Source organism: Mirounga angustirostris, unplaced genomic scaffold (assembly GCF_029215605.1).
Source record: "Mirounga angustirostris isolate CCGP_5_RB_7025 unplaced genomic scaffold, mMirAng1.0.hap1 SCAF_13, whole genome shotgun sequence".
NCBI lineage: Eukaryota > Metazoa > Chordata > Mammalia > Carnivora > Phocidae > Mirounga > Mirounga angustirostris.
Window position 1 is genome coordinate 14,285,636 of NW_026991721.1, and position 25,317 is coordinate 14,310,952.

At 52.4% G+C, this 25,317-nt stretch overlaps 3 protein-coding genes across 90 annotated transcripts in view; 1 reads left to right on the forward strand and 2 right to left on the reverse strand.

The window, feature by feature from the left end:
* MADD (MAP kinase activating death domain) overlaps positions 1-8,597 on the reverse strand; it is a 45,103-nt gene extending 36,506 nt beyond the window's left edge. For 44 of the 48 annotated variants that reach the window (XR_006793803.3, XM_054511934.2, XM_054511930.2 and 41 more), the window contains exons 1-2: positions 3,652-3,792; positions 317-462 (exon numbers count right to left, since the gene is read on the reverse strand). Coding sequence is in view for 47 of the 48 variants with exons in the window: in XM_054511934.2 (XP_054367909.1) it covers positions 317-378 (62 nt within the window). In the remaining variant the exon portion in view is untranslated. Of the gene's footprint in view, positions 1-316; positions 463-2,747; positions 3,276-3,643; positions 3,793-5,346; positions 5,383-5,576; positions 5,670-8,497 lie in introns of those variants that run through there. The other 4 variants (XM_064576473.1, XM_064576475.1, XM_064576474.1 and 1 more) reach the window with 4 other exon arrangements.
* On the reverse strand, positions 5,233-17,781 carry NR1H3 (nuclear receptor subfamily 1 group H member 3). Of its 39 annotated transcripts, none has more exons than XM_054511935.2 (11): positions 17,465-17,591; positions 11,676-11,794; positions 10,826-10,906; positions 10,149-10,337; positions 9,483-9,779; positions 9,030-9,238; positions 8,744-8,923; positions 8,498-8,597; positions 5,886-5,999; positions 5,577-5,671; positions 5,233-5,382 (listed from the first exon to the last, which is right to left on the reverse strand). In XM_054511935.2, the coding sequence occupies exons 3-11, from the start codon at positions 10,866-10,868 to the stop codon at positions 5,236-5,238; spliced, it is 1,374 nt and encodes a 457-aa protein (XP_054367910.1). In that variant the 5' UTR covers positions 10,869-10,906; positions 11,676-11,794; positions 17,465-17,591; the 3' UTR covers positions 5,233-5,235. The 39 variants fall into 39 exon arrangements, with proteins under 39 accessions (XP_054367910.1, XP_045749707.1, XP_064432555.1 ...); XM_045893751.3 differs by lacking the exon at positions 17,465-17,591 and adding an exon at positions 12,165-13,738 and having other exon boundaries at positions 10,826-10,901; XM_064576485.1 differs by lacking the exon at positions 17,465-17,591 and adding an exon at positions 12,165-13,738.
* On the forward strand, positions 17,694-25,304 carry ACP2 (acid phosphatase 2, lysosomal). 3 transcript variants are annotated; one of them, XM_045893763.3, is made up of 11 exons: positions 17,694-17,829; positions 18,422-18,517; positions 18,831-18,917; positions 19,939-20,091; positions 20,201-20,299; positions 20,381-20,470; positions 20,924-21,056; positions 21,814-21,896; positions 22,022-22,128; positions 22,248-22,423; positions 24,402-25,304. In XM_045893763.3, the coding sequence occupies exons 1-11, from the start codon at positions 17,716-17,718 to the stop codon at positions 24,533-24,535; spliced, it is 1,272 nt and encodes a 423-aa protein (XP_045749719.1). In that variant the 5' UTR covers positions 17,694-17,715; the 3' UTR covers positions 24,536-25,304. The 3 variants fall into 3 exon arrangements, with proteins under 3 accessions (XP_045749719.1, XP_064432582.1, XP_064432583.1); XM_064576512.1 differs by having other exon boundaries at positions 22,049-22,128; XM_064576513.1 differs by lacking the exon at positions 17,694-17,829 and adding an exon at positions 17,985-18,033.
* Positions 25,305-25,317: the final 13 nt, after the last annotated feature.

Sequence of the window (25,317 nt, forward strand, 5' to 3'; positions counted from 1 at the left end):
TAACTGCATGACCTTGGAAAACATGGGTGCGGCTTGCAGCACTTAGCTGGCAGGCTGAATGAGATCTGTACTGTCATGAAGATACCTGTCTTGAAATGCAAGGAAAATTGCAGCAATAGAATTATTACTAAGACCTTAAGATGATTAGCACTTTTAAGGGTGTATTAGCTAAAGAATTACTAACAGGGGGTAGTATGTAGGTAATAACAGGGGAAGAGTGAGATATGCAGAACGATGTGGCTGTTGGCAAGGGGATAATGACACACGTCGTGGTTATCGCAAATGACAAGACAAAAACCAGGCTCTTCTTGGTTACCTGGCCCCTACGATCACCAGATAATCAAGTAACCGAGGACAGAGCTTCTTCTTTTGCACCATGGTTCCAATTCATCAGTTCATTTCAGAGAAACTTCAAGGCACCACACAAGGAGTCAGTGTTCCCAGGAGAAATTCTGATGTTATCTGAAAATTCAAGTCCAATAGGAAAAAAGTACTGATAAAATCCACTGCTGTGCCCAAGGGACTCATCCCCCTCAGCTTTATTCCAGCCAGGGTCAGAGGTCGGCTGGGCTTCTGTCGTAGTCCTGACGATGGGAGAACATGACACTTTTCCTAGCCCAGAGCTTGGTCTAGGCTTATGAAATCACAGAGCCAAATATCAAGAAGTAGGATACATAATGGCTCACCTCCCCCATCCCTACAAAGCAGCCCATTTCCAGCCTCACTCTGGGTGCTCTGTTTCTGAAAAAACAGACCCAGTTAGTCTCACCTGGACTCAGTCATTATAATAACAAAAACTAAGTCACTTTAAGGACAGCTTCAGGGTGGATCAGGATCAAACCAGACTCTAATCAGCACTAATCTGTACTCCTACCCCTAGATGAAAACCTAATTATTTTCTGTTTCAACATTCTGCATTCAGCTTCATGTGAAACTACCATAAAAACTGTATACTTCATGCGCTCAGACAATAACGGCGGGCTACTCTACCCTGTGCACTCTCAGATGAAGAATATCTATGCCCCAATTGCTTCGTCTAAACCATTTTTTTCTTCCCTCTTCAAGCAAGAAAGGGGCCCACTGGCTACCGCCACTAGCTCTGCCCTTGGTGCTGAATCATAGTCTTTCTCCTCTGTTCTAGGACTGGAATCAGTGATACAATACACACAGATGAGACTTTGTCCTTCTTGTACCTCTTACACAAATTAAGAATTAGATGCAGAAATAACAGAATTTCTGCAAGGACAGGGAGAGGCGCTCAGAGGAATTTCTAAACCATAGTCCAAAAAGTAGGAAAAGCTTACGTGGTCTTAATTATAATTTAAGTCCTGTTGGGTCTTCATACTCTTCTCTAAGTAAAATGTTTCACTCCACTACAAGGCTATCTTCAGTGCGTAGTGGATTCTACCTCTGTACTCCACACATGGTCACACTAAGACCTCCTTCGCTATACACACAGATATTCCCATTACACTACATACACACACGTCACTCCCTTCTCTGCTGCGGCGTGCACTCCCACACCCAGACATGCATAATCCCTGTGTGCTTAAGGTTCTATTTGATTTAGATAATGAGAAGTTCTATCTTTCTTCTTCTCTCCTTAATAATACATAGACTGCTTTGCAATACTCTCGAATCCTCAAAATACTGCTCCCTCCCTTCTCTTGCTCCCAATAGAGGACCTGCAGGTAATAGGATTTGGTATTGTCTCCATAGCGACTGTGGCGCCCAGGACTATTTATAGCATAGCCACGGCCCCTCCCCTGCTTGGTGACCGCACAGTGCCAGCAGCTGCTACTCCAGAGTCGGCCAGGGCCATAACAATTCATTCTCCTTGAATCTAGAGACACCTCTTCCACTGGCAGCACCGGCTAATTATTAGGTTATCTTCTCCCCCATCTATTTTTAGTTTATACTCTGTTCTAGTTCTGGATTTTGAGAGAGATATCTTCTTTCCATGCAACCAAAACCAAGTTTCCATGCATGCCATATACTCATTTCTAGGTACTACTACCACCCCAAAAGGCCTTTGGTTCTCTCCAGTGCCATGGAATCATGAGCAAACTGCAGAAGGTGGGGCACTGTTATAAAGTTGATCTCCGGTCCTCCCAACCAGAGTAAGAAGGGGAGGGAAATAGAGAAATGAAAAGGGACATGGGTAAAAAAGCATACTTCTTTAATTATACGGAAAATGCTTAGGGTGAGAGCCAATGTATCTTAAAACAGAATTTACAGGGCCAGAGCTCAAGGCTAAGACTTGAAATCTATGTTTATACTGAAAACCAAGAGCCCTTTCCTGCCAAAATCTCAACAATCACACCTGAAGTATCTTCTATTAATATATTATTAGGGCATCAGACCTCTAGCCTTGATGGGATCTCAGCCCTGCCACTGAGAATCATTTGCTAAAACTCAAGTCATTACCATGCTCTACCATGTTCATCTCCCTCCAGAACCACAAGGACCCTGAGATCCTGTGACTGTTCCAGAACTAATGATAGGATAGATTTTTAGCCACACTTCATACCTCATCAACAGCCACCACCTCCGGTTATTCAGATTGTAGAGATAGGCTTTTCTCCACATTCTCTCCCCTCCCCAGAAAGACTAGCATCACCTATAACTCACATCCTGTCTTCATATCAACCCAGACTCAGACTCTGCCTTTTGCTTCAACCATGTTTACTAATCGGGAGTCCCTGGTTCTCAGCTCCTATATTCCCCATCAAGCTCAAAACGCATACCTATCTGCTTCCTCATCCACTCCATCCAGACGCAGATTTAGAATCCACAGACCTTTAAGTTCTCTATGTCTTTTCAGCCTACAAATGGCCACGTTTAGCAACGCTTTGGATTAGTCCTTCGTTTGGGGGACAGAATGTCATAGTAAAACCACAGGAACCGGAGAGCGAGATGACATATTTGCTGACGTGAGCACAACAGAAGACTCTCTCCCCTCCTACCCAGGCAGTGACCTTGCAAGCGCATCAGGAGAGACCGGTCAGCGTCGGGGAGAATGAGAGCAATGAGGCAAGCAATTGGCAGGGTTGGAGAAGAGGGGAGGACAGGAAGAGGAACAATTTAGAGATGCACGAGGATGGGGAGGGAAGCAGTTGCAGGAAAGATGAAATGGTATCTCGACTCTCCAAAAAGCCTGTTTTGAAACACCAAAAACAATTTTTTTCTTTTTCAAAAAAAACCAAACATGATCTCCAAACCGTGATCAAATACAAGGTGCACACTCAGGCGCGCGCGCGCACCCGCGCGCGCCAGGTGCTTATCCCGGCTCGGTCCCCAGCAAGACAGCTCTGCCCGCCCCCTCACCTGCTGGACAGTTCTCCCCCGCCCACGCCCCGAACCAGCGCCACCCGCCAGCCCGGCAGGAACCGAGCCTAGCCGCCGTGAGCTGAGCCCAGTCCGGCAGCCCGCACCTCTTCGGCGGCTCCGAGCGCCCTCACTTCTAGCCCCTTCCCCTTCCCTACGGACCGCCCCGCTTCCCCTCCAGACCCCGTGCCCCCTCCCCACACTCTTTAGGGCCTCTTCAGAGGCGGCTTCCCCCTAGAGCCCCCGTTTCCTCTCAAAGCCCGTTCCCCCCGGGGAGCCCCGTCCCAAACCCTTCCAGGACCCCCAGTGGCCTGACCTTCCTACCTCCCGAGCCTTGGGGAACCGGCCAGGCCCAGCCAGACGGACCCCAGCAGCTGAGCGTCGGAAGCTCGCCGGCGCCAGCGCCGCTGCGAGCGCGCGCCAGTTCCGTGTCTGCACCGGGGGGCGCGTACCACTCGGAGCCGGTGAGGGAGGGGGAGGATGAGGGGGCCGGGGGCTGTACCACGCACCACGGTGGGGAGGGGTGGTACAGGGCTGCACCAAGCCGAGCGCTGAAGGGTGGAGCCAACCTCGGGAGAAAGGCGGCTACGCACACACCTATCCGTGTGGGAGTGGGAAGGCGATGGGGCGCGCTGGGCCAGCCCAGCGCCAAGCGTGCCACGGGGAGGACCCAAAGGAATACCTTTTGTTTAGGTTGCACAAAGAAATTTTAATTTGACATGGTAATAGAGCCCATTTCGACGAGATGTATAATGATCTGGAAGCGACTTCTCAAGATAAAACTGCTCCTGAGACTTTCTGAGCGGCCCCCACACCTCACCCTCCCTCCCCCCGCTAGCGGCTTGGAAGTGCCCAGCAGCCGGGGCTGCAAAGCCGGCTCTCCCGGAGGTGGAGCCTACCAATTCAGGGACGGCGGGGGGGACCGAGGCCGGAAGGCCCGGCCGCAGTCTCACCTACACGGGAGCGCGCAGAGTGAAGGGGGCGTGAACGGCGCCGCGGTGTCCTCTGGGAAATGGAGTCCAGCCCTTCTGACAGGCCCAACCCACGACGGGGCAGCCTCCCCCTGGCCTCAGGGCACTTGTCTTCCCGTCCCACAGGGCCTGGGGCTCTAGAGCACGGACTGTTGTGCCTTTTTTTTTTTTTTTTTTTAGGTACCAACACAAACCCGAGGTATTATGGGGGCGCGCACGAAGACAGATGCACGACTGAGGTGTTAGGTTCTGAAAATTCACCCACACTCCCCTTCAGAAAGACAACCGGATCCCACCTGGATCATTAAACGGGAAAGGGGTATCTAAGCCTCAGCATTTCATTTACCCTCATAGGACTAGTAAAAGGAGGTCCCCTCTCACTGCCAAGGCTGTCACTTGTGACTTATCTCCCTCTTCTGCGTCTGGAGGCAGATCCTAAAGGACGGTTTCCTCCTCCGTGGCCGTGCCCCCACCCCTAAGAGAAATGGTTTCTCTCATTCTATCTTCCTTTTGGTCTTTCTGTACAAACAGCGCCAGACCTATCAGTGAGGCAGCCCCGAGGCATTTATGGCCAAGCCGCAGAGTGACAGTGGAGAATTTCTCTGGGGGCCCTGTGGGGAAAACAGGAAGTGGTGGAGGCAGGACGGGCAGGGCGCTGGAGAACCTTGTGCAAAGTGGCCCCCAGGCCCATCCATGTGGTTGGGGCAGTACAGTCTTCAAATGGAGCACAGTTTTAGCAGGACCCTCCACTGCCCAGCAGCCACAAACTCCCAACCCTTTGACTCTCCTTTAATGCCACATGAGGATCTCCTTTGCCCGGCTCCCAGGAATGTTTGCCCTTCTCAGTCTGCTTCACCTCTAGAAAGCAGCCAGGCGCCTCAGCCTTCCAGCCCAGAAAACAGAAGATATGGGGGGTGAGGGGTGGGTGGAAGAGCCGTCATTCGTGCACATCCCAGATCTCAGAGAGCAGCGGGGGAAGCTTTTTGTCCTGCAGGCGCAGTGCAAACACTTGCTCTGAATGGACACTGCTCAGTGTCCGGAGGCTCACCAGTTTCATGAGCATTCGTGGGAACATCAGTCGGTCCTGGGGGAAGGAGAGAGACAAGTACAGTTTCTGTCTCTCCCCAGGGAAGAGGGCAAGGGTAGGGGAATTGTGGGAAAGGTAGTGAATTGTCTGTGCAAGATGTAGTCAGGGAAGGATTCTTGAAGGGAAAGTAGGTGTCAGGGGATGAGTCTGTGGGGAGGAGGAAAAGGGGGGAAACGCAGGGGGAGACTCACATGAGGGTGGTGGATGGAGACGTAGGCATGCAGGGCCTCCACATATGTGTGTTGCAGCCTCTCTACCTGGAGCTGGTCCTGCACGTTGGGCCGGTCTATAGGTCACCAACAGAGCTGAGGAGCAGGTCTGGCCAAGGTCTTAGTTCCATACCCCAAATCATAACCCCAAATATATGGACATGCCCCACCCAGCCCCTCCCCAAAGTAGCACAGCAAGGGCTTCCACTCGCACAATTCCTGCCCTATGGGGCCTGCAGCCCCCTTTGGTGCAAATCTCTTGCCCCTTTTCCCGCCTGCACCTCCTCGCACCTGCAGAGAAGATGCTGATGGCAATGAGCAAAGCAAACTCGGCATCATTGAGTTGCAGCTCATTCATGGCTCTGGAGAACTCGAAGATGGGGTTGATGAACTCCACCTGCAGCCCTGGAGAGGAAGAAGGGAGGCTGGGACATGTAGCACGGGCAGCAGGAACTTCCTTCTCTCCTCCAACTCCTCAACTTAGGACTGTTAGGAACTCGCTAAGAAGTCTTCAGGGCTCTGCTGGGCAACATTAGGCAAGTTTCTTAACTTTTCTAAGCCTCCTCTGTGAGCTGGGAGTCCTATCTGAACTTAAAAGACTGTGGTGATGGTGAAATCACAAAGCAGGCAAAGCATGTAGTGCTGTGCTTGGCCCACAGGAGGTGCTGGATTCAATGATAATACCTGCTATTCCTGGAATTCTCCAGGGCCCCACATGACTAGAAATAGAGGCAATGCTTGTTTTTGTTTACAAAGAAAACTTTTTCACTGGCAATTGGCCTTACTTATTTGAATACCAGAGATACATTTCATGTTTCACGTCCCAGCAGGAACATAGCAACGTGGTTGAGGGCATGGACTGTGACATCACACTGCCTGGGTTTGAGTCCTGGCTCGACCATTTATTAGGCTGTGTGACCTTGGGTAAGTTATTTAAGCTCTCTGGGCCTTGGTTTTTCCATCTGTAAAATGGAGATAATAATAGTACCTACCTCATAATGGGTTCTTAGAATGGTAAACTACTATATAAGTGTTTGTTAAATTAGTAAATGAATGAATAAATGAATGAGTAAATGTAAAACATAGAACCAGTCTTCTTGCCGAGGAGGGTAAAGTTCAACAAACCATGACCTACAGTCATGACATCTAAAGAACACTTCTCCCATTACAAAGGCTACCCACCCCACCCTGTCCCCTAGGCTTTCTCAGATTTCTTTTAGCAGCCATCTGCTAACTTTTCCATTCGAGGCTTCCTGATTAGTCACTTCCTGTACTTTCACCCTGATGTTTATCAAGTGTGTGTTGAGACAGTTGAGACATTTAATGGATAAGTGCCATTTTATAAAGCCTTTCTTGGTGGAGTGTTGAGCCTCAAAATGTGCTGAACGGCCCCTTTGTACAGAGAGGATGGGGAGGTTCTGGAGTTGGGCCGTGCGCCCTCCCAGGGCCGCTCATGCTTGCTGAACACGCGCCTCCGCTGCTATGGATCCACATCCTGAGTTGTCCGCCGCATGCAGCACACGGTAGCGGATGCAGAGATGGACAGAGACCGGACAAAAGAGAGGCCCTGCCCCTCCTCCCCAAGACCTCACTGACAAAAAGAAAGGCAAACATGATGGCATCAAAACTGCTTACGTCAATGAAATCGATAAATAGGTGCTGATTCAGATGGCACGAGTCCACAAGTGCTGAAGCAACACCGTAGACATGAGAATGGCAAAGGGTTCAGAAAGGAGGGTGTTCGGAAGGAGGCGGCGGCCATGCTTTGGAAGGACGGGGATAATAAGCATTTGGGGACCAGGCAGATAAAGGGAGCAGGGCTGGGCTTTGAAAGCTGGAGAAAGTCATCAAATTGCCCCATTAGGTGCCTACACACTCCAGCAGCACCACGGGGCCCTACAGAAGGCAGGAGATGCCCACAGAGCTCGGCCATGCCCTAGAATTTAAGGGAGGCCTTCCTAGAAAGTTCACTGGAGGGGCCTGTGTTGGAACAAGAGGCATATGAGCTGCTCTGTGTCACCAGAAACCAGAGAAGATTATGAGCTCTGCCCTGGAAACCAGGACCTACCAACCCCGAGAATGGAGTCATAGCCTCAGCCCTATTTCACAGACCTACTCCCTCAGGTGTTCAACTACTCGGTCTCCTGTTGAGCCGAAGTTCTAGTCTCTCCAAAACCCTCTCAGCCTTCCATTCTCTCCCACCCCCACTCCCATAATACAAACATTACCAACAATTGAATATGAGGAAACCAACATTGCTTAGCCCGCAAGCAAGTAGCAAAGAGCAGCATTGTGAACTAATTCTTGGAGAAAACACTCAGGTACAGCATGGGGATGGGAGTGTTTACTCTTATCCTAAAACTGCCCTAAAATTGCCATGTTTCAGCATGTTTTTAGCTTTTCAGAAAAAGCAACTGAAAAAGAGTAGGGGGCAAAATCAGTCCACACAATCCTTAAAGAGCACAGTCAAGTTCATCAGTAAATACTAAAAGGCTCCGTGCAACGGTTTTCAAGCTTTTTTTTTTTCTAGCTGCGAAATCATTTCTTCAAGCAAAACATTACGCAGAAGCACAATATTAAATGGAGTTTCTTGTTTGGCTAAAGAGAGGATGAAAGACAGTCCTGTGCCTCTCTGTTCCTCCTCTAAGGTGACACTTCTATGGAGCCCCTCAGGTTCCCCGAAGCACTGAAAACCACTGGCCAAATGCAACAGAGGACAGGGGTCTCTTTGGAACAGCGAGAGAGGCCTATCACCACCCCAACTTTCTATCTTGGAAAAACAAGTGGAGCCTTCCCCATACAGCCACCCAAACCCTGGGCCTGTGTCTCTGTAGTCCCTATGAGCCTGATGACAAAAAGTGTCTTTCCATCCAACCTGATCCTTTTTTGATCTCAGTTCTTACCTGCTTTGGCAAAGTCTTCCCGGTTATAACTGAAATCCTTGAGGAAGGTGATACTCTCACTCCCAGGGTTGTACCTCCGAGATGTCTCCAGAAGCATCACCTGCACATAAGGAGCAGACCTCAAACAGGGACTCAGAAGGCTGGTCTTGGCATGGGGCACCTTGGCTCCCCACCTGGCTGCCTGGAAGCCCCTGCCAGAGACAGTCCCACCCTGGTGCTCCCTTCACCCTCGGCCTTGCCAGCCACCTCGATCGCAGAGGTTTTCAGCAGGGCGATCTGGTCCTCCCGGCTGAGCTGCAGGAAGCCAGGCAGCTGTTTGGCAAAATCAACAATCTCCTGCACAGAGACGATGGCTAGTTCGGTGAAGTGGGCAAAGCGCTGCTGACGGGCCTCCCGGCTCTGGGGATCGGGTGCCATGGGCCAAGGCTACGCAGCAGGGCAAGGGCGGAAAAAACAACCAACACTGAGTCAGCTATCCAGAAGTCGCTGGGCGCTCTGGGCGCAGCCCCCTCGCCCCAGTTCCCTCAGTTACCGTGACCCGAAGCCGGTCAGAGAAAGAGCGTTGGTTGCACTGTTGCTGGGCGGCCACCAGCTTCTCGATCATGCCCCACTGCTCGGGGCTGAGCTGGGGCAGGACTTGGGGAGGTGAGGACCCCCTTGGGGTCATGGACGTGGCCTGAGCCTGTTCCTCCTCTTGCCGCTTTAGTTTCTTCAGGCGGATCTGCTCTTCGGACAAGACACCTAAGGACAGGGTTGGACGTGCAGAGGGGAGAAGCGAGGGAGACAAGAAGCGAGGGTGGGGCAGAGGGGTAGTTTGAGGCTCTAGAAAAGCAGAGAGCATCGGGTAAAGTCAAGGAAGAAATTTTAACCCATACTTGGGGACCGTGTAGGAAGACCCCGTAGGCTCAGCTGCCTGTCTGCTCTCACACCCCGGTGCCCCTTTCCCCCCAGCCTCTCCCCCCAACTCCTGTCCCCAGACACTCACACTCCTCCCGCATGCCGGCCTGGCGGCACTTCCGAAGACGACACTCCTGACATTTGCGGCGCATGTAGGTGTCCATGGGGCAGTGGCCCCCGCTGTGACAGACATAGCGTGCCCCTTTGATGACGCTGCGGCGGAAGAAGCCCTTGCAGCCCTCACAGCTCAGCACGTTGTAGTGGAAACCGGAGGCCTTGTCCCCACACACACTGCACAGCTCGTTCCCCAGCATTTTGGGGGCTGGCCCCTTTTTCCGCTTTTGTGGACGCAGCTCTGGATACAGGGGAGAGCCTTCATGTTCTCCTCCAAGGAGAAAGCATGCCCTGAGTACTCAGTGACCTTCATCCCCTTCACTGTATGCTGTCTAGTCTGTTATGAGAAAGTAGCTCTCATGTGCCAAGTGCTATTCCATCCTAGGTACTGCCTGAGCCCTTTATATGCATTGATCCTCACAACCGTAACAGATAGGTCCCGTTATTATTTCCATTTTACAGATAAGGAAACTGAGGCTCAGAAAGGCCCAAGGCAGAGACATTTCACATTCAGATCACTCAGATCTAGTAGAATCCAAAGCCTTTGGATTTAACCATGATCTTATAAGGTAAACAGCCCTAAGGTACCCCTCCCAGATCCAGGGGGCCCCTACCTCCTCCAAATCCAACAGCTCCTCACCTGTAGACTCTGGAAGGGTATCCACCCCAGGGAGCAGGACTGCAGGCTCTGCTGCCTCCAGCCCTGCCCCCAGAGAGCCCCCAGCAGATTGGGGAGTGCTGGCTTCCTCCCTGAGGACGCCAGTGTTGCCTCCCAGCGCCTGGCTGCCGGCATCTTGTGCATTTGGCTCCCACAGCTCCACTGCAGAGTCTGAGCCCCGAAAGAGAGGTACAGGGGGGTCTCAGGCCCCTCCCGTCCACTGCCTCAGCGTCCTTCTGGGAAACTGCAAATTTATCTCTACCCCTAGAGGGCAGCAGGACCCTGGAGTTTGTGTGGGCTCTAGGGCTAGTCACTTGCAGTCCCCTGCACCTCAATACCTTAGATGAGGATGTTAACCTTTGTCCCCTTGAGGGGCTGACGTGTATCCACTTCAGAGGTCAGACAGAACTCTTCAAAGCCAATGCTGGTAAGCACTAGACAAGCCAACTCTCCCCAGCAGCAAGCCCACATTGAGAAGGACCAGCACCAGACCCAGCGTGGAGGTAGTCTGGGCAGAAGGAGGCAGGCAATACTGAAAACGACTCTGGACTGCTCTCCAGGGCATGGCAGAAGGCAAGTAGTGAAGGAGGCTGATTCCTGAGGGAGGAGAGGAGCTGGGACCTGAGCGCAGAGGAGAGGGCTGGAGTGAAGAAGCTTACCGGGAGAAGCATCAGGCACAGGGGCCTCCAGCCACAAGGACATCTCTTCCTGGAGCCCTGGACATTACCAAGGAGGCTGTCCTGCGGGAATGACCCATGTTACAGTCTTCAGAACTGGGCTCCTTTCTGGCCTCAGCAACCTTCTCCTCCTGATCGTACGAGTACTAATACGCCCGCTAACATTTACTTGCTGTATATGTATATATCAGCCTGTGCTAAGGCTTTATATGCCTTCCTCTTGATATGCCTATGATATCATGACTATTCTTAAGCCCATTTTATAGATGAGGAAACTGAGGTTCAAAGAGATTAAGTGAATTGCCTATAGCCACACAGGCAATGATAGAGCCAAGATTCCAACTCTGGTCTCTCTGAGACCAAAGTCTTAGCTGTTGGCTAAGATGGCCACCTTGCCACCTTTTCTCCCCCAGGGGATCCCTCCAGGCCATCACAGAGTGTTTGGGCACATATGCCCAGCTTCTGTCAGAGCCCCTTCTCCCCGCCTCCAGCACTGGGGACAGCCAAAGTTGGCTAGGACTAGGGCAGGGGATCGAGGCTCACTCACCCAGTAAGACTGTTTGTTAGATAACTTCACTGCTGTCACTTTCCAGGGTCCCAGAACAAACCTCCTGCCTCCAGGAGTCGCTCCATTTCACAGCCAGGACCCCCTCCCCCCAGAACCCCTCAGGAATTATTCTGGGACCTAAACAGAATCCTGTTGCTACCTGGGCTGCCATCACCATCATCCTTCACTTCTCCCCAGAGATCCCTTTCTAAGATCTACAGGGTACCCCCCCCCATCCCAGACTCACACACAGAGCCCCAGGCCAGTGCTGAGGAGCAGACCCACCGAATCCCCCAGGCCACCAGACTGCCTGGCTGGGGCAGTCTCTGGAGCCCCCTTGCTGGGAGGGGAGGACGGTGCAATCCCCTGTCTGGAGGCCTCACGCTGGCGGAGCCGAGCCGGAGCTGAGCAAGTAAGGGACCGGAGCCCCAGGGAAGTAATGTGGGGAAAGGCTGCGGGGAGCGACTGCCAAGGGGTCGGGCCACTTCTCCTTCCTGCTCGGCAGAGCGGAGACAACTGACCAGAGCCCTGGCCGCCGCCCCCCACACCCACGGGGCAGCTTCCCCACCATGTTGACTCCTCCCCAGCCCGCCCACCCGCCCCCTCAGCCCAGCCTCACCCCTACCGCCCCCCGCCCCCCCCCCCCCGCCTGGCCCCCAACCATGATAGTCGCATTTCCCTGTAAACCAGCCCAGTTCCACGTCTCTCCCCTTCCTCTCCTCACCCCGGTGGCTCTTAGCTGCTCTTACAGGACTGCCTCCCCAGCACCCCTACCCCAATCCCGGCAGCCTCCACAGTCGGTGTTCCCTCCGGTCCATAGACACCTCGTAGAGCAAAGGTCCCGGCACTGCCCGGAATTGCGACACTGAGCCCCAGCCTGCTTTCCCAGCCTCCCTCCTCCTCCCCTGCCTCTGGGAAGGGGCCAAAAAGCTCCCCCCACTAGCCCCAGGCCTCAGCCAAACTAGTATAACTCCAGGGATGGAGAGGCAGGTGCTTATCCTTCCAGGGAGTCTCTGAGTGGCGGTACCCTGCAGGGGCCACTGAGATGTGAGCAATGGCAGGCCTGGGATGGGGGTGGGGGCGGAGATGGCAGGTGACCCAGGTGCCAGCCCAGGATGGACCTGGGAAGGTATGCAGGTTCTCACATCTGGGAACCGTTCCATCTGAAGTGATGGTAGGTTCTATCCAGCATCTACCACAACTTATAGCCATAGCTGTCCTGCCCTGTTCCCTGGAACATGAGATCCATCCCTGAAGGGAGATACCATGTTTTATTGATTTTATCTCTCCTGTAGCCCACGGAACAGGGCCTATCACAGAGCAGGCAACAGAGTAGGTACTATGTTCCTGTTTGTTAAATGAATAGGTGAACAAGAAAAATAGTATGATCCTCCTCTACACCTGTTAACTCTAGTTCATTTAATCTCATCATGTTGATTTAGCACCTGAGTTCTGGGCCTGGCTTTGCCTCTGCCTCTTAGTAACTATGATCTTGGTTAAATGAGTTACATAATGTCTCTGAACCTGTTTCCCTACCTTTAAAATAGGGATGATATTAATAATGGTTTTTGCCACATAAGGTTGTCATGAGAAGGAAACCACATATTACATAGCTCAATGTGTGGCACATAGTAAGTGTTGAAGAAATGGTAGCAGTTATCATTCCTCTCTCAATTCTTTCATCTATAGGTCTTCCCATCACCTCAAATCTGTACACTGTTAACCTTCCAGTGCTTGTTTCCATATACAAACCCCTCACTATCTCTTTTGGTCCTTAAAGCAGCCCCAACAAGGAGGGAGGGTAAATAAGAGGAGCACCATTTCACAGAGAGCACTGAGCTCATGGGAGGGCCCTTTCCAAGACCACACACAGTTAGTGACCAAGCTGGGATCAGCATCCAGATGTCCTCACTCTAGTCCCTGTGCTCGCTCTTTCTCCTGTGTCCGAGTCCAGGAATACTCGTCTGGTTGCCTCTCAGGTCAGGGGGACCAGTGAAGCACTAAGATGGGAGAAGCTAGGGCTGGTGGGCTGCAATGGGAGAGACAGAGCACCCTGGGGATGCTTCAGTCCAGATGTGGGAGGCGAGGAACTGAGGTTACTGCTGGTTGTTCACCCCCTGCCCTGCTCCCAGTTTCCTGCTCCCAGGCTCTTCCTGTTTTGCTGTGAACTCCAGTTCCCATGGGCCCCACATTAAAGGACAGAAGGACAGAGGGCCAGGGCAGGCAGCCAGAGGGATTGAACCAGATGAACAGGGCACCAGGGAAGAGAGGGAAAAGGGAAAGAGTGGACAGAGGGTGTGGAGGAACAGGATGGGAGAAGGACAGGGAAAGCAGAAACAGAGAAGGAGCTTGGTGAGAGATGGGAGGAAGCACAGGGTGGGGCGGGGGAACAGGCGGGGTTGGAGAGCAGAGACTTGAGAAGGCAGCAGGCTGCATGGTGTTGCAAAATCTGCCCATGTATTCACTTTCACATGTCAGAAAAGCCCCTCTGACACCCCCCCCATCTCAAAGTTCTGCCTCCAGTTTTAGCTCTTGTTCCCTCTTATCACAAGATCATCGCCTCATAAGGCCACCACCCTTGTCTGAGCATCTCTGAGTCACGAGCACAAGGCTCTCCATTCCTCTTGCATGTGTTCCTTTCCTGATTTTCACAAGGCCCCAGCTGTTCTGGAAAGTAGACACCAGGGACTCCAAGCCCTGGGAAATTGCAACCATCCTGTCCCAGCATCTACACCATCCATCCAGTTCCTCCTCCACCTTTCCCCACCCCCAGAAGTATAGCCAGAGATGTCACCGCAACACCTGGTTACAAGGAACATGGGCTGTAACGTGGTCTGGGGCTTGATGACCTATCTTCTGGGAGCTGGAAAACACCTCTCTCATCTACTCCTGATCCTCAGCTCTCCCTCCTGACACCCTAGTCTCCCTGTAGCCCAGGACCCGCGAGCACACACGAGCCCCATCTGGAGCCCCCTTGACCCAGGCTAGCACCAGTTGCTCAGCAAACAGGTCAGGGCACCGTCCCCTCCAAGCCAGGGAGTCAGTTCACTTTATCTCAGGTAGAGAAGGAGGAAGCACTGACTGTGCTTTACTGCCGGAGCTACCCCTTCAGGTTACAGGGGTTCAGGAGCCTCCCCCACCATGAAAAGGGAAAGGAGAGGAAAACGGAAGAAGACCAAAACCTGCTGGCACTATCTCCACAGAGTTTCTGCAGGCCAACCACTGGGACTTCTCTCCCAAACCAGAGCAAGTAGTCAGATGATCAGCAGCTGGGGTCACATGTCTCACTTTGCCAGACCCACCCCCACAGAATGGTCCCACCAGCCCACAAGTGTTAGGTGCAAAGCCTCCCAGTGCCATAGGGCCTTTCCTAGGTTTCTTTGGCTCCTAGGGGATCCTAGAACCTTTGGGGATCTTCCAGGTCACATTTGTGACCCCTAAACCTCCAGAGGCTTTTACTTGAAGCAAGGGGAATCTTGAAGCAAAAACAGAGGAGCATTCACCAGTTCCCAGTCACATGTACAACTTGATAATTCCCTTGAAAGTACTTGAAATCCCATGAAGCAGGCCACAAGGTACGGTCTGGAGGGACACACTGGGGAAACTGGTTCTTGCTCCCTCCTTCACCATTCTGGAAAAACGCAGAGTGTGGGGGTCATCTTGCAGGGCACTCAAACAACTTCTGCCCAACCTCCAATCACAAGATAGAGAAGAACCCAGGAATTTCTGCTTCCCAGGCCTATGAGTTCAGAGATGATAGACCAGGCAAAAAGGAGAAAAGTAACTTTTATTACTACACATATTTATCTTTGCATGTGTTATTTTATTTATCCTCATATATAACCCTAGGAGATAGTTACTAGCAAGTGGGCAAATATCAAATTTGAATACAGGTATAACTGACTCAAAAGCTCAAACTCAAAATCAAACAAACAAAAAAATACCTCACTCCATTACACAAAACTGCCTCCGCAGATGGAAAAAGTGGTTAACTCACCTGGATTTAGGTTTGCTTCTGACAACACAGGGTGGAAGAGTGGTTTCCAAACCTGGCCTCGTTTTCAGAGATTCTGATTTATTTGGTCTGGGGTAGGCCCCTGTATCTACCTATCTATCTATTTACATGCCTAGTTTTTTGCATCTGTAGTTAGGAACCAAGGTATGCAGACCACGGAATCATCTGGTAAAAAATATGTAGAAGCTGGGGGTCAAGACACCAGGGCTTAGCTCTTGGTTCTACCATGTACTTGTGGTATAATCTTCACTCTTCCTGGATTTGTGTTTCCCTACAGAAATGAAATCATATCTGCTCCATCAATCCCTCCTACATAGGATACTTGCAGGCACAAAGGGTACAGACATACTTTAGCAAGTGGGAAGAAAAGCAAAAGATGAATTTGTTCTACTCGCCAAAATTTAGTGAGCCCAAGATTTACATTCTGAAATCACAAAGGTCTGGCTACAGTGCAAGAAGAGTAAGGGATATACTAAAAGAAACACTCAAGGGGCGCCTGGGTGGCTCAGTTGGTTAAGCGACTGCCTTCGGCTCAGGTCATGATCCTGGAGTCCCGGGATCGAGTCCTGCGTCGGGCTCCCTGCTCGGCAGGGAGTCTGCTTCTCCCTCTGACCCTCCTCCCTCTCATGCTCTCTGTCTCTCATTCTCTCTGTCTCAAATAAATAAATAAAATCTTTAAAAAAAAAAAAAAGAAAGAAACACTCAAGAACTCCCACTACTATGCAGAATTTTGCCTGTTAGCTGTGCCCCATTCAACCCCACCAATGTGAAAAGGTTTCCTTTGTCAGAATCTCTATTGAAAGTATTTGGGGGCCACCCAATATGGGTTAGCAATGCAGTTTGAGTAGCCTGCAAGAAGTGGCACATTACAAAGACTAATTGGGAATCAGAAAATTTGAGTTTTAATCCCTTCTCTTAAACTCTGTGACCCTGGACAAGTTCCTCTCTGGCTTTGTTTCCTTACCCTTTAAGGTAAGGGGACTAGGTTAGATTGGGGATTCAGAGATGCTGACTTATGAAAACTACTGACGTTCTTCATGAACCTCTTGAGATTATGTGCAAAATTCCATTTGTGTGTGTGGACATTTTTCCGGAAGACAGGGGAGTAAATTTCCATCTGATTCATAAAGGCCCTTGCGAATAAGTAAGAAGATTAAGAGCTATTTGACTACCCATCCTTCAGCTCTCAATTTCTATTCACTCCTCCATTACAACTCTGTAAGGTATATATAATAAGGTATATATAAATAATTGGATCCGAATAGTTCTAATTGGATCCCATATAGTTCTCATCAGGTTTTATTTCTCCAACCATCTGAAGTGATTTTACTTCCAGTGGGCAGATCTGAATCAAAGCATCCCAAGGGCCTGTGATCCTGGAGCTCTGAGTCACACCAAGCTCAGCCACAAAGTCATGAAGCTAAATTGGCTGCACCTGGATCCTTACGGCCAATGCCTAGAGGGCCTCTGATTCTGTGGAAACTCCACTTACTCCCACTTTATGATATATTCCTTCCCCTTATCCCTATAGATCTCCCCACTGGTCTGAAATTCCTCCCCGGTGGATTCACTGCTTTGGTTTCGCAAAGTCTGAACATACGGTGCAACCCACTCGTTTCGGAGGAAGCGTGACACCTTGCAAGACATCCAAAACTCGGAAGTGGAAGGATGGGAGGGCAGGGAAAGGACTGGAAGGGAAAGTGAGAGGTCTCCTGGAGCTTTGCTCAAAGGCTCGAGCTGTAGGCTACACTGGGACTAACCTCAAGAGCTCGGGGAGTCCAAAGAACTGTTGACACGCTGTGCCCTACACCAAACGGGGCCTCCGCCGGGGAACAGAGCCAGAGTCAAGGCTCAAATTCCACCAGAAGGCAGTAGGGCGCCCTACACTTCCCAACCCTCGCCTCAATTCGGCAGCGGCTCTGGCTCTGAGCTCAGGCCCGGCCGCACCCCGGCCCGAGGGGGCGCTCGCTCTCCCATCCAATGTCCGGCCCACAGCAGGCGCCACCTTGTTACTGGATCTCCGCGGCAGAGGCCAACCCGAGCTCGGGGTTCCCTTTACCATGACGAGGTCTTCAGCATCTTCTGCCGCGCGAGGTTGCGCTACACTCCCACGCTCCTCCGCCCGGCCGCATCACGAGCCTCCTACACGCATTCCCTCCCAAATTCCTCCTTCTCCCACCATCGGCCCTTCCTTTAGCAAGATGGCGGCGAAGGCACTTCCGGCGTGTGTCCTTACCGGTGCGTCCGGGCGGCAGCTGGAGGTGCCACGCAGCGGGTTCCAGCCTTTTTGCAGCAGAGTCTCTAACGGTGATGGCGGGCAGACAGTTTGCGTGGAGCGGGGCGGCTCTTCTCCATCTCCTTCTTGGCGTGAACCTGATGGTGATGCCCCCCACCCAGGCCCGGAGTCTGCGCTTCGTTACGTTGGTAATGAGAGACGCGGTGGCCCAAGGGCTCGCCAGAGCTGGAAGGGCACAGGCCCGCTGTTGGAGGGAGGGGCGGGGCTTGTGCTGGGGTCGGGGTCTTTCACGGAGCTGAAGCCGGTTTAGGAGGAGACGACCGGCCTGGAGGGTGGGGGTCCGGTTCGGAATTGGTGGGGAGCCCGAGTTCTTTTCGGGGAGCAGGCAGGGTGTAAGTACTTCCATATCAGGGCATAGGTCGGGTGAGTCTGTCCTGGGACAGGGCTGTTACAGAACGGTCAAGAGACGCACCCTTCACCCTTAAGCCTTTGGTGATTTTCCCTCTATTTCCCCCATCACCTGCATTGCTTTCCTTTCTCTTTCTCTTTCCCACCTGTGTCTTTGGCTTCGCCTATGGTCTCCAGGGGCATTGGTTGGCCAAATTAGAATCTCTGGAACCTGTTCAAAGTTACTGACTTCTGAGTTGGGGGTCTTTTGCAGTGGGCAGAGTTAAGGCTTCACAGGAGTAGGGCTTCCCTCCCCTACAGGGGGCAGAGGTGGGCTCTGTGTCCCCATCGAGGAATCTTCTCACCTGTAGGCAAACCATTTTCTTTCCTCAGCTGTACCGACATGGAGACCGTTCGCCAGTGAAGACGTATCCCAAGGACCCCTATCAGGAAGACGAGTGGCCTCAGGGGTTTGGTCAGCTAACCAAGGTGGGTGGGAAGCCAGCCCCCACTCCGGGGGGTGCTGTAGAATGAGTGGCCTCGAGAGCAGGCTACAGAACTTGGGGGCCCCACCAAACTGTCATTTCCCTTGTAGGTGCTGACTTTGACCAGATTTCTTAACCTTACTTTCCTCTGTGCCCAGGACAGGTGCCATACACAATGGGCCACTTAATAAATGACTTCTGTGATCAGATTAACCCACTCCCTCTTCCAGCCAGGGTAAATTTGGAAAGCAACAGTGCCTAAGCCCTGTGGGACTTGCAGCTGTCCCTTCCCTGTTAACTCTTGGGTTTGCCCACAGGAGGGGATGCAGCAGCACTGGGAGCTGGGCCAGGCTCTGCGGCAGCGCTACCACGGCTTTCTCAACACCTCGTACCACCGGCAAGAGGTAAGGCTGGGAGCTCAAGAGACAAGGGAAATGGAACCTGCTGTTCTCACCCTCTGCCCTCAGGGAGCCTGGGGCACTCTGGCCTCCTTCCACGCATTTTTGGTTACACCTACAGGACAAGACATCCAAGAGCTGTGTAGAACAGTTCTAGAGACCAAGTTGCCCCTCCTTGACTTGAAAGGGCAAAACAGATCAAGCATCCAAGCTCAGACTTAAGGGCCTGGCAAAGTCTTTTCTGATTCTTTGAAATAACCTGGATTTTCCATCCAAGAGGCTTATTGAGTACCTACTAAGGGCAAAGCACTGTGCTAGCACTTGGCATGTAATGGTGCACCACACAGATATGATCTCGGTCTTTGTGGAGCTTAGAATGTAGTGAGGGTGACAGATGATAAACCGCCCAGGGCCAAGAGATAAAGAGCAGGGATCACATGTAGAGAAGGCGTGTCAGGGAAGATTGGCAAGTGTTGCAGCTCCTTGAGGCCCTCTACCCAAGGATGGGGATCGCTGTTCCTCTGGTTACCACTGTGGGCCACAGGCATCTCAAGAGTCTCTCGATGTTATTGTTCCCTGCCCCACTGCTTCCTCCTCCCTTTGCACAAGCAATTATCTCTGTTCCTTCTTTCCTCTCCCTGATCTCTAAGCCACTTCATAAAGGGGTATGTGTGGTTGGAGACCGTTTCTGCCCTCAAGGACCCTGATGTTGATAGGGAGATAGGCGTTGTTAGAAAACCAGACAGAGAGACAGAACTGACAACCTTAGTGACTAAGCCCTTGGGACTGGGAAGGCATTTGAACTAGAGCCATTCCCACAGGAGTTCTTCACAGAGTGGTGACAGCTAGCCCCTAGCTGAGTGTTTGGGCCTTTGCTGAGTAGAGGGACAAGGAAGGTCAGAGAAGGGGAGAGGGCCACAGTTTGCTGGGTAACCATCAAGAACAGGTGCTTCCGCTACGGCCCCACCGAGGGGCCAAAACTCGCCCACCCCACCCCCACAGGTGCGACTGGTATTGTCCTCTGCAGGTTTACGTGCGAAGCACAGACTTTGACCGTACTCTCATGAGTGCTGAGGCCAACCTGGCTGGACTCTTCCCTCCCAACGGGATGCAGCGTTTCAACCCAAATATCTCTTGGCAACCTATCCCCGTCCACACGGTGCCCATCGCTGAGGATAGGGTAAGACTGGCCAGCCCTTCCCTGGAGGCGGTGAGAGGGGTGACTCTGGCCATGAGCCTATCGATCCCCAACTCCTTCCCTGCCTCTGTTTCCCCACTTTGGTCTGCAGCTGCTGAAGTTCCCGTTGGGCCCATGTCCCCGTTACGAGCAGCTGCAGAACGAGACCCGACAGACACCAGAGTATCAGAATGAGAGTATTCAGAATGCAGTGAGTGGGGTTGAGGTGGAGGTCAGCACACTGGTCCTTTCTCCCAGGGCAGTACTCATCCCCTTGATCCATTTTTCATAGCAATTTCTGGATATGGTGGCCAACGAGACAGGGCTTACAGACGTGACACTGGAGACTGTCTGGAATGTCTATGACACACTCTTCTGTGAGGTGAGCCCACTTAGGGTCCCCGGTATGGCCTTTCTTCCCTCGCACCTCCACAGGCCCAGGTGAGCAGGACAAGTAGCATACAGTGCCTGAATACCACTCCCCCTGGGGAGGTCCAGGCAAGCCGCTTCTTGTGAAACAAAGGAATTTCCCTCGTGGGTGAAAAAGAACCTCAGAGTGGGAAATGGTTTATTACATGTCAGCAGTTCTTGCCCCTCTCCACCCAGAACTCTCCTGGTATCCGACTCTATTCTGCCGAGTCACGCTTTTCGTGCCTGAGCTTCCTTTCCTGTGTCCTGTCCGCCGTGTCTCCTGGTTCCAGTCCCTCAGCCTCACATCTCCTCTCCTCTCCCTTCCTGACACACACACAGGCACCTTCCCGCTGGGGAGGAGAGCTGTCCCCGGAGAGGCTCTGGCCTAGGCCTGGGGAGCTAACCTGCCCACTGCGATACACAGCAAACACACGGGCTGGTCCTGCCGCTCTGGGCCTCACCCCGAACCATGCAGCGTCTGAGCCAGCTAAAGGACTTCAGCTTCCGCTTCCTCTTCGGGATCTACGAGCAGGCAGAGAAGGCCCGGCTTCAGGGCGGTGAGTGACAAGAGCAGCGCGTCACTCCCCTCCTCAGGACCCTGCAGCATTAAAAATCTTCTCACACACTTACTTCTCCAGCTCTGGTGCGCTCTGCCCCTTAAAACCAGACCTCCCCCGTTAGCCACTGAGGTCTCACCATTGCTCCAAATGCTTAGCTCCTCTGTCACTGTAGAATGACCCCTGTCAAGTTTGTGTGCTTCTTTTCTACCGTTCATATTCTTAAGCGTCACCCATGTCAGAAGACCCTCTGTCTCCTTAAATGAATACCTACCTCCAGAGAGCCACCAGGGGCCACTTTGCAAGAAGGCTGAGAGTAATACAGATGCCAGTTTCTTGATCCGAGCACCCAAGGGAGGGCCGGCTGTCACACCTTCCCGAGCCCGCATGTGGCAGAGCTCCCATGCGCAGCCGCCGTCTTGTGTGTTCTGAAGCAACTGAAGTTTTTATTTGTTCCAGACTGGAGTAATTGTTCAGTTACGGACAGGGCCTTGCAGCTCATTTATAAATGGGCAGGTCTCTAGATCTGTGTTGAAATACGGATGTCTCATTTTATCTTGCTTCCCTCTGTAAATGTGAACGATCTTAGAGAACAGGGGTGCTGGAGAGTTTCCCGCGTGGTTCCCATGCCCCTAGGAAGAGTTCCCTGTGCAGGTGATCAGACCCAGGACTAGCAGAGGGTGAAGGGCCACAGATAGGTCTGGTCAGAAAACGGGGGTAGCTGGCGCCACTGACCCTGGGGACTCTTCTCCTTCAGGAGTCCTGCTGGCTCAGATACGGAAGAATCTGACCCTGATGGCTACCTCTTCCCAGCTCCCTAAGCTGCTGGTTTACTCTGCGGTAAGCTCCCGTAGTCCCCAACGTGCCGATGTCAAGCAGGGAGCTGGATTTCCTCTCTTCAGCGCCTGGGTGTGGGGGCTGGGGGTGGGTACGCGGTGCTGACGGGGAGCTCCCCTCTCTTATAGCACGATACCACCCTGGTCGCTCTGCAGATGGCACTGGACGTCTACAATGGGGAACAGGCCCCCTACGCCTCCTGCCACATATTTGAACTGTACCAGGAAGATAATGGGTGAGTGTAGCCACGGGTCTGCCCTCTGGAGGGGCCCTCGTGTGGTGGCTGTGGGCAGCCCAAGGGCTCAGTTACAGGCCTGCAGAGCAGCTTCCATCTTGTCTCCTGTCAACCCTCAGGAATTTCTCCGTGGAGATGTACTTTCGGAATGAAAGTAACAAGGCTCCCTGGCCCCTGGCCCTGCCCGGCTGTGCTCACCGCTGCCCACTGCAGGACTTCCTTCACCTCACAGAGCCCATCGTGCCCAAGGACTGGCAGCAGGAGTGCCAGTTGGCGAGCGGCCCCGCGGACACAGGTGAGCTGGTGCCTGCCTCTGTGAGGAGCATCCCAGAACAACTTTCAGTTCCTACCCACAGGTCTCCAGAGAGCGGCTGCACCTCTGACCCCCTCACTCATTTCCCCAGACAGCTCACTTCCCCACCCTGAGACCACCGCTCACGTCCTCCCTCCTCATTCTCAGGCAATGGCCTCCCTTCTCGTATCCCTGAGAAAACGGTGCTGTCCAGGAGAGCAGGGGCTCATCCTCCCACCAGCAGATCTTGCAGCTCACTTGCTGGTGTGAGCCACTACCGAGGGCCAAGCTCTCCACGGACACTCCGGGTCCCTCTCTTCTCACTTCCGCAGGGACTTGTGGGGCCTCAGTGTTCCCCGTCTACTGGGTCAGTCCCATCTTGAAAGTGTAAGGAAGACCTGTCAGGGCCCCATCTTCCTCCAGCCACCGCTCTGTCCCTGATCCCTGTGCAAGTGGAATCCTTTGCCTAGACTCTGGTTTTGCTTGTTCTGTCACTCGTGCTAGACAGCCTTGTGTCACCTCCTCCAGTGAAGCCACTTTCCTCAAGGACCAGTGGCCGCCTCTTGTCAAAGCCTGACCAATTCTTAGCTTCTCTCATCTCTCAAGGGCATGATATAATAGACCTTTCCTTCTTTAGACACTTTCTTGGCTTCTCTGGTGTTTCTTCTGACTTATACTTAGCTTTCTTACTGGCTTTTTCTCCCCACTAAACAGTGGATGGCCCAGGTCTTATCCTGGCCCTTCCCCATCTGTGCCCACTCCCAAGGTGATCCCAGCCAACCTCGTGGCTTCACATACTACCTCTATGCAAAGTTCTATCCTTTTATGACTCAGATTCATGACCTTTTCTCTGAGCTACAGACTCACATATCCAGCTGCTAACTTGAGATCTCTCCAAGTTGATATGTCTGAAACCAAACACTCTTACCCCTAAATCTACCCTTCCCTCAGGCTTGCCCATCTTAGCAAATGCCACATTAGTCACCTACTTGCATAGTGTGACCCTGAGCCCTCTTGAATACCATCTTTCGCAGACCCCATATCCAGTCCACTAGCAGATCCTATCAGCTTGACCTTTAAAATATATCCTCTTGGGGTGCTTGGGTGGCTCAGTCGGTTAAGTGTCCGCCTTCGGCTCAGGTCATGATCCCGGGGTCCTGGGATTGAGCCCCACATCGGGCTCCCTGCTCAGTAGGGAGTCTGCTTCTCCCTCTGCCTACTTCTCTCCTCTCTGTCAAATAAATAAAAATTTTAATATATATATGTATAAAAATCAGTTCACATCACTACTCTTCTCAGAATCTTCCAGTGGCTTCCCATGACAGTGAGAACAAAATCCACGTTCTTCTCCATGGCTTTCCAGGTGCTTCTTGTCTGATCCTCTGCTCTGATCTGTTTGCTCCTCACTTACTCTGCTATAGTGATACTGATTTCATAGCTGATCCTAGAATATGCCAGACTTCTTCCCACATCAGGGCCATTTGTACTTGCTTCCTGTCTACCCACCCTCTCCGCCCTTGCCCCAAGACCCTGTTCTCTCAGATCCAAGTGTCTCAGTGACTCAGGTCTCTGGTCAAAATGTCATTTCCTCAGTGATCCTTTCCCTGACTGACCTACCTTTCCATCCTTTTCTCTTTGCTTTGCTTTGTTTTTTGTTTTTTAATTTTTTATTTTTTGACAGAGAAAGAGACAGCAAGAGAGGGAACACAAGCAGGGGGAGTGGGAGAGGGAGAAGCAGGCTTCCCGCGGAGCAGGGAGCCTGATGCGGGGCTCGATCCCAGGACCCTGGGATCATGACCTGAGCCGAAGGCAGACGCTTACCGGCTGAGCCACCCAGGCGCCCCTGCTTTGATTCTCTTTATAGCATTTGTCACTAACCCATGTATGTCTCCATTGTAAGAGCACCTGGTGTACGGTAGATAGTCAAATATTTGTCAGATAGAACACTGATAGGCCCTTTTTCTCCCTCTCCCCCACCCAGAGGTGATTGTGGCCTTGGCTGTATGTGGCTCCATCCTCTTCCTCCTCATAGTGCTGCTCCTCACCGTCCTTTTCCGGATGCAGGCCCAGCCTCCTGGCTACCGCCACGTTGCAGACAGGGAAGATCATGCCTGACAACCACTCAGCCCCCTTCCCTCTGCCTCCTAGGGGAGGTGGGCTGGGCCCTTGCTCCTGATTGTTGCTGCTCCCCAGCCCATGGACAGGAGACCCTGGGATGGCCTCCCTCGGATGACCCCAACCTAGACGAACAAGTGGGACTCAGCTTTGCCCATGGCACCTGTCATTCAGCATTCATGTGCCTCCCTGTTCACCAAGTACTGTGTTGGACTTTGGCTTCCTCCAGACAAGATTTGCCTCCACCGTGCTTATTAAGGACCAGAAGTGTAGACAAGTATTCAAGTTTCACTCAGGACCTGAAAAACTGAAGGAGTTAGTGCTTGATCAAGCCTTGCTCTCTTCCAGCCCGGGGTTTTTGGCAAATAGTTCAGAGGACACGGTCTTGCCTCTCAGTGCTTATTTTAGTGGGAAAAACTGCCCAACATTGGAGGTACAGACACTGGCTGCTAAGGAACCGGACCGCCCAGAGGCCAGCCAGCCAAGTTTTCCTTTGTTCCCCTGAAGCCATTAGAGTCAGACCTAATGCTTCAGGCCTCTCTGTCATGCTGCAGATGGAGCAGGTCAGGAGGGGGTTTGTACCGGGGAGGGGGCGGGGGAGGGGGGAGGGGGCGTGGTTTGTGGTACAGTCATGACACTACTGTCCTGCTCAGCTAGGCTGGGGTCTCCACGGACCAGAGGCCACTGCAGGGTGTGAGCTGGACAGCTTGTGACTGTGGCCAGAATAGGGCTAAGGCAGCTTCCAGAGAATGAATGTTCTAGACTCTTAGTGCTGTTTCTGT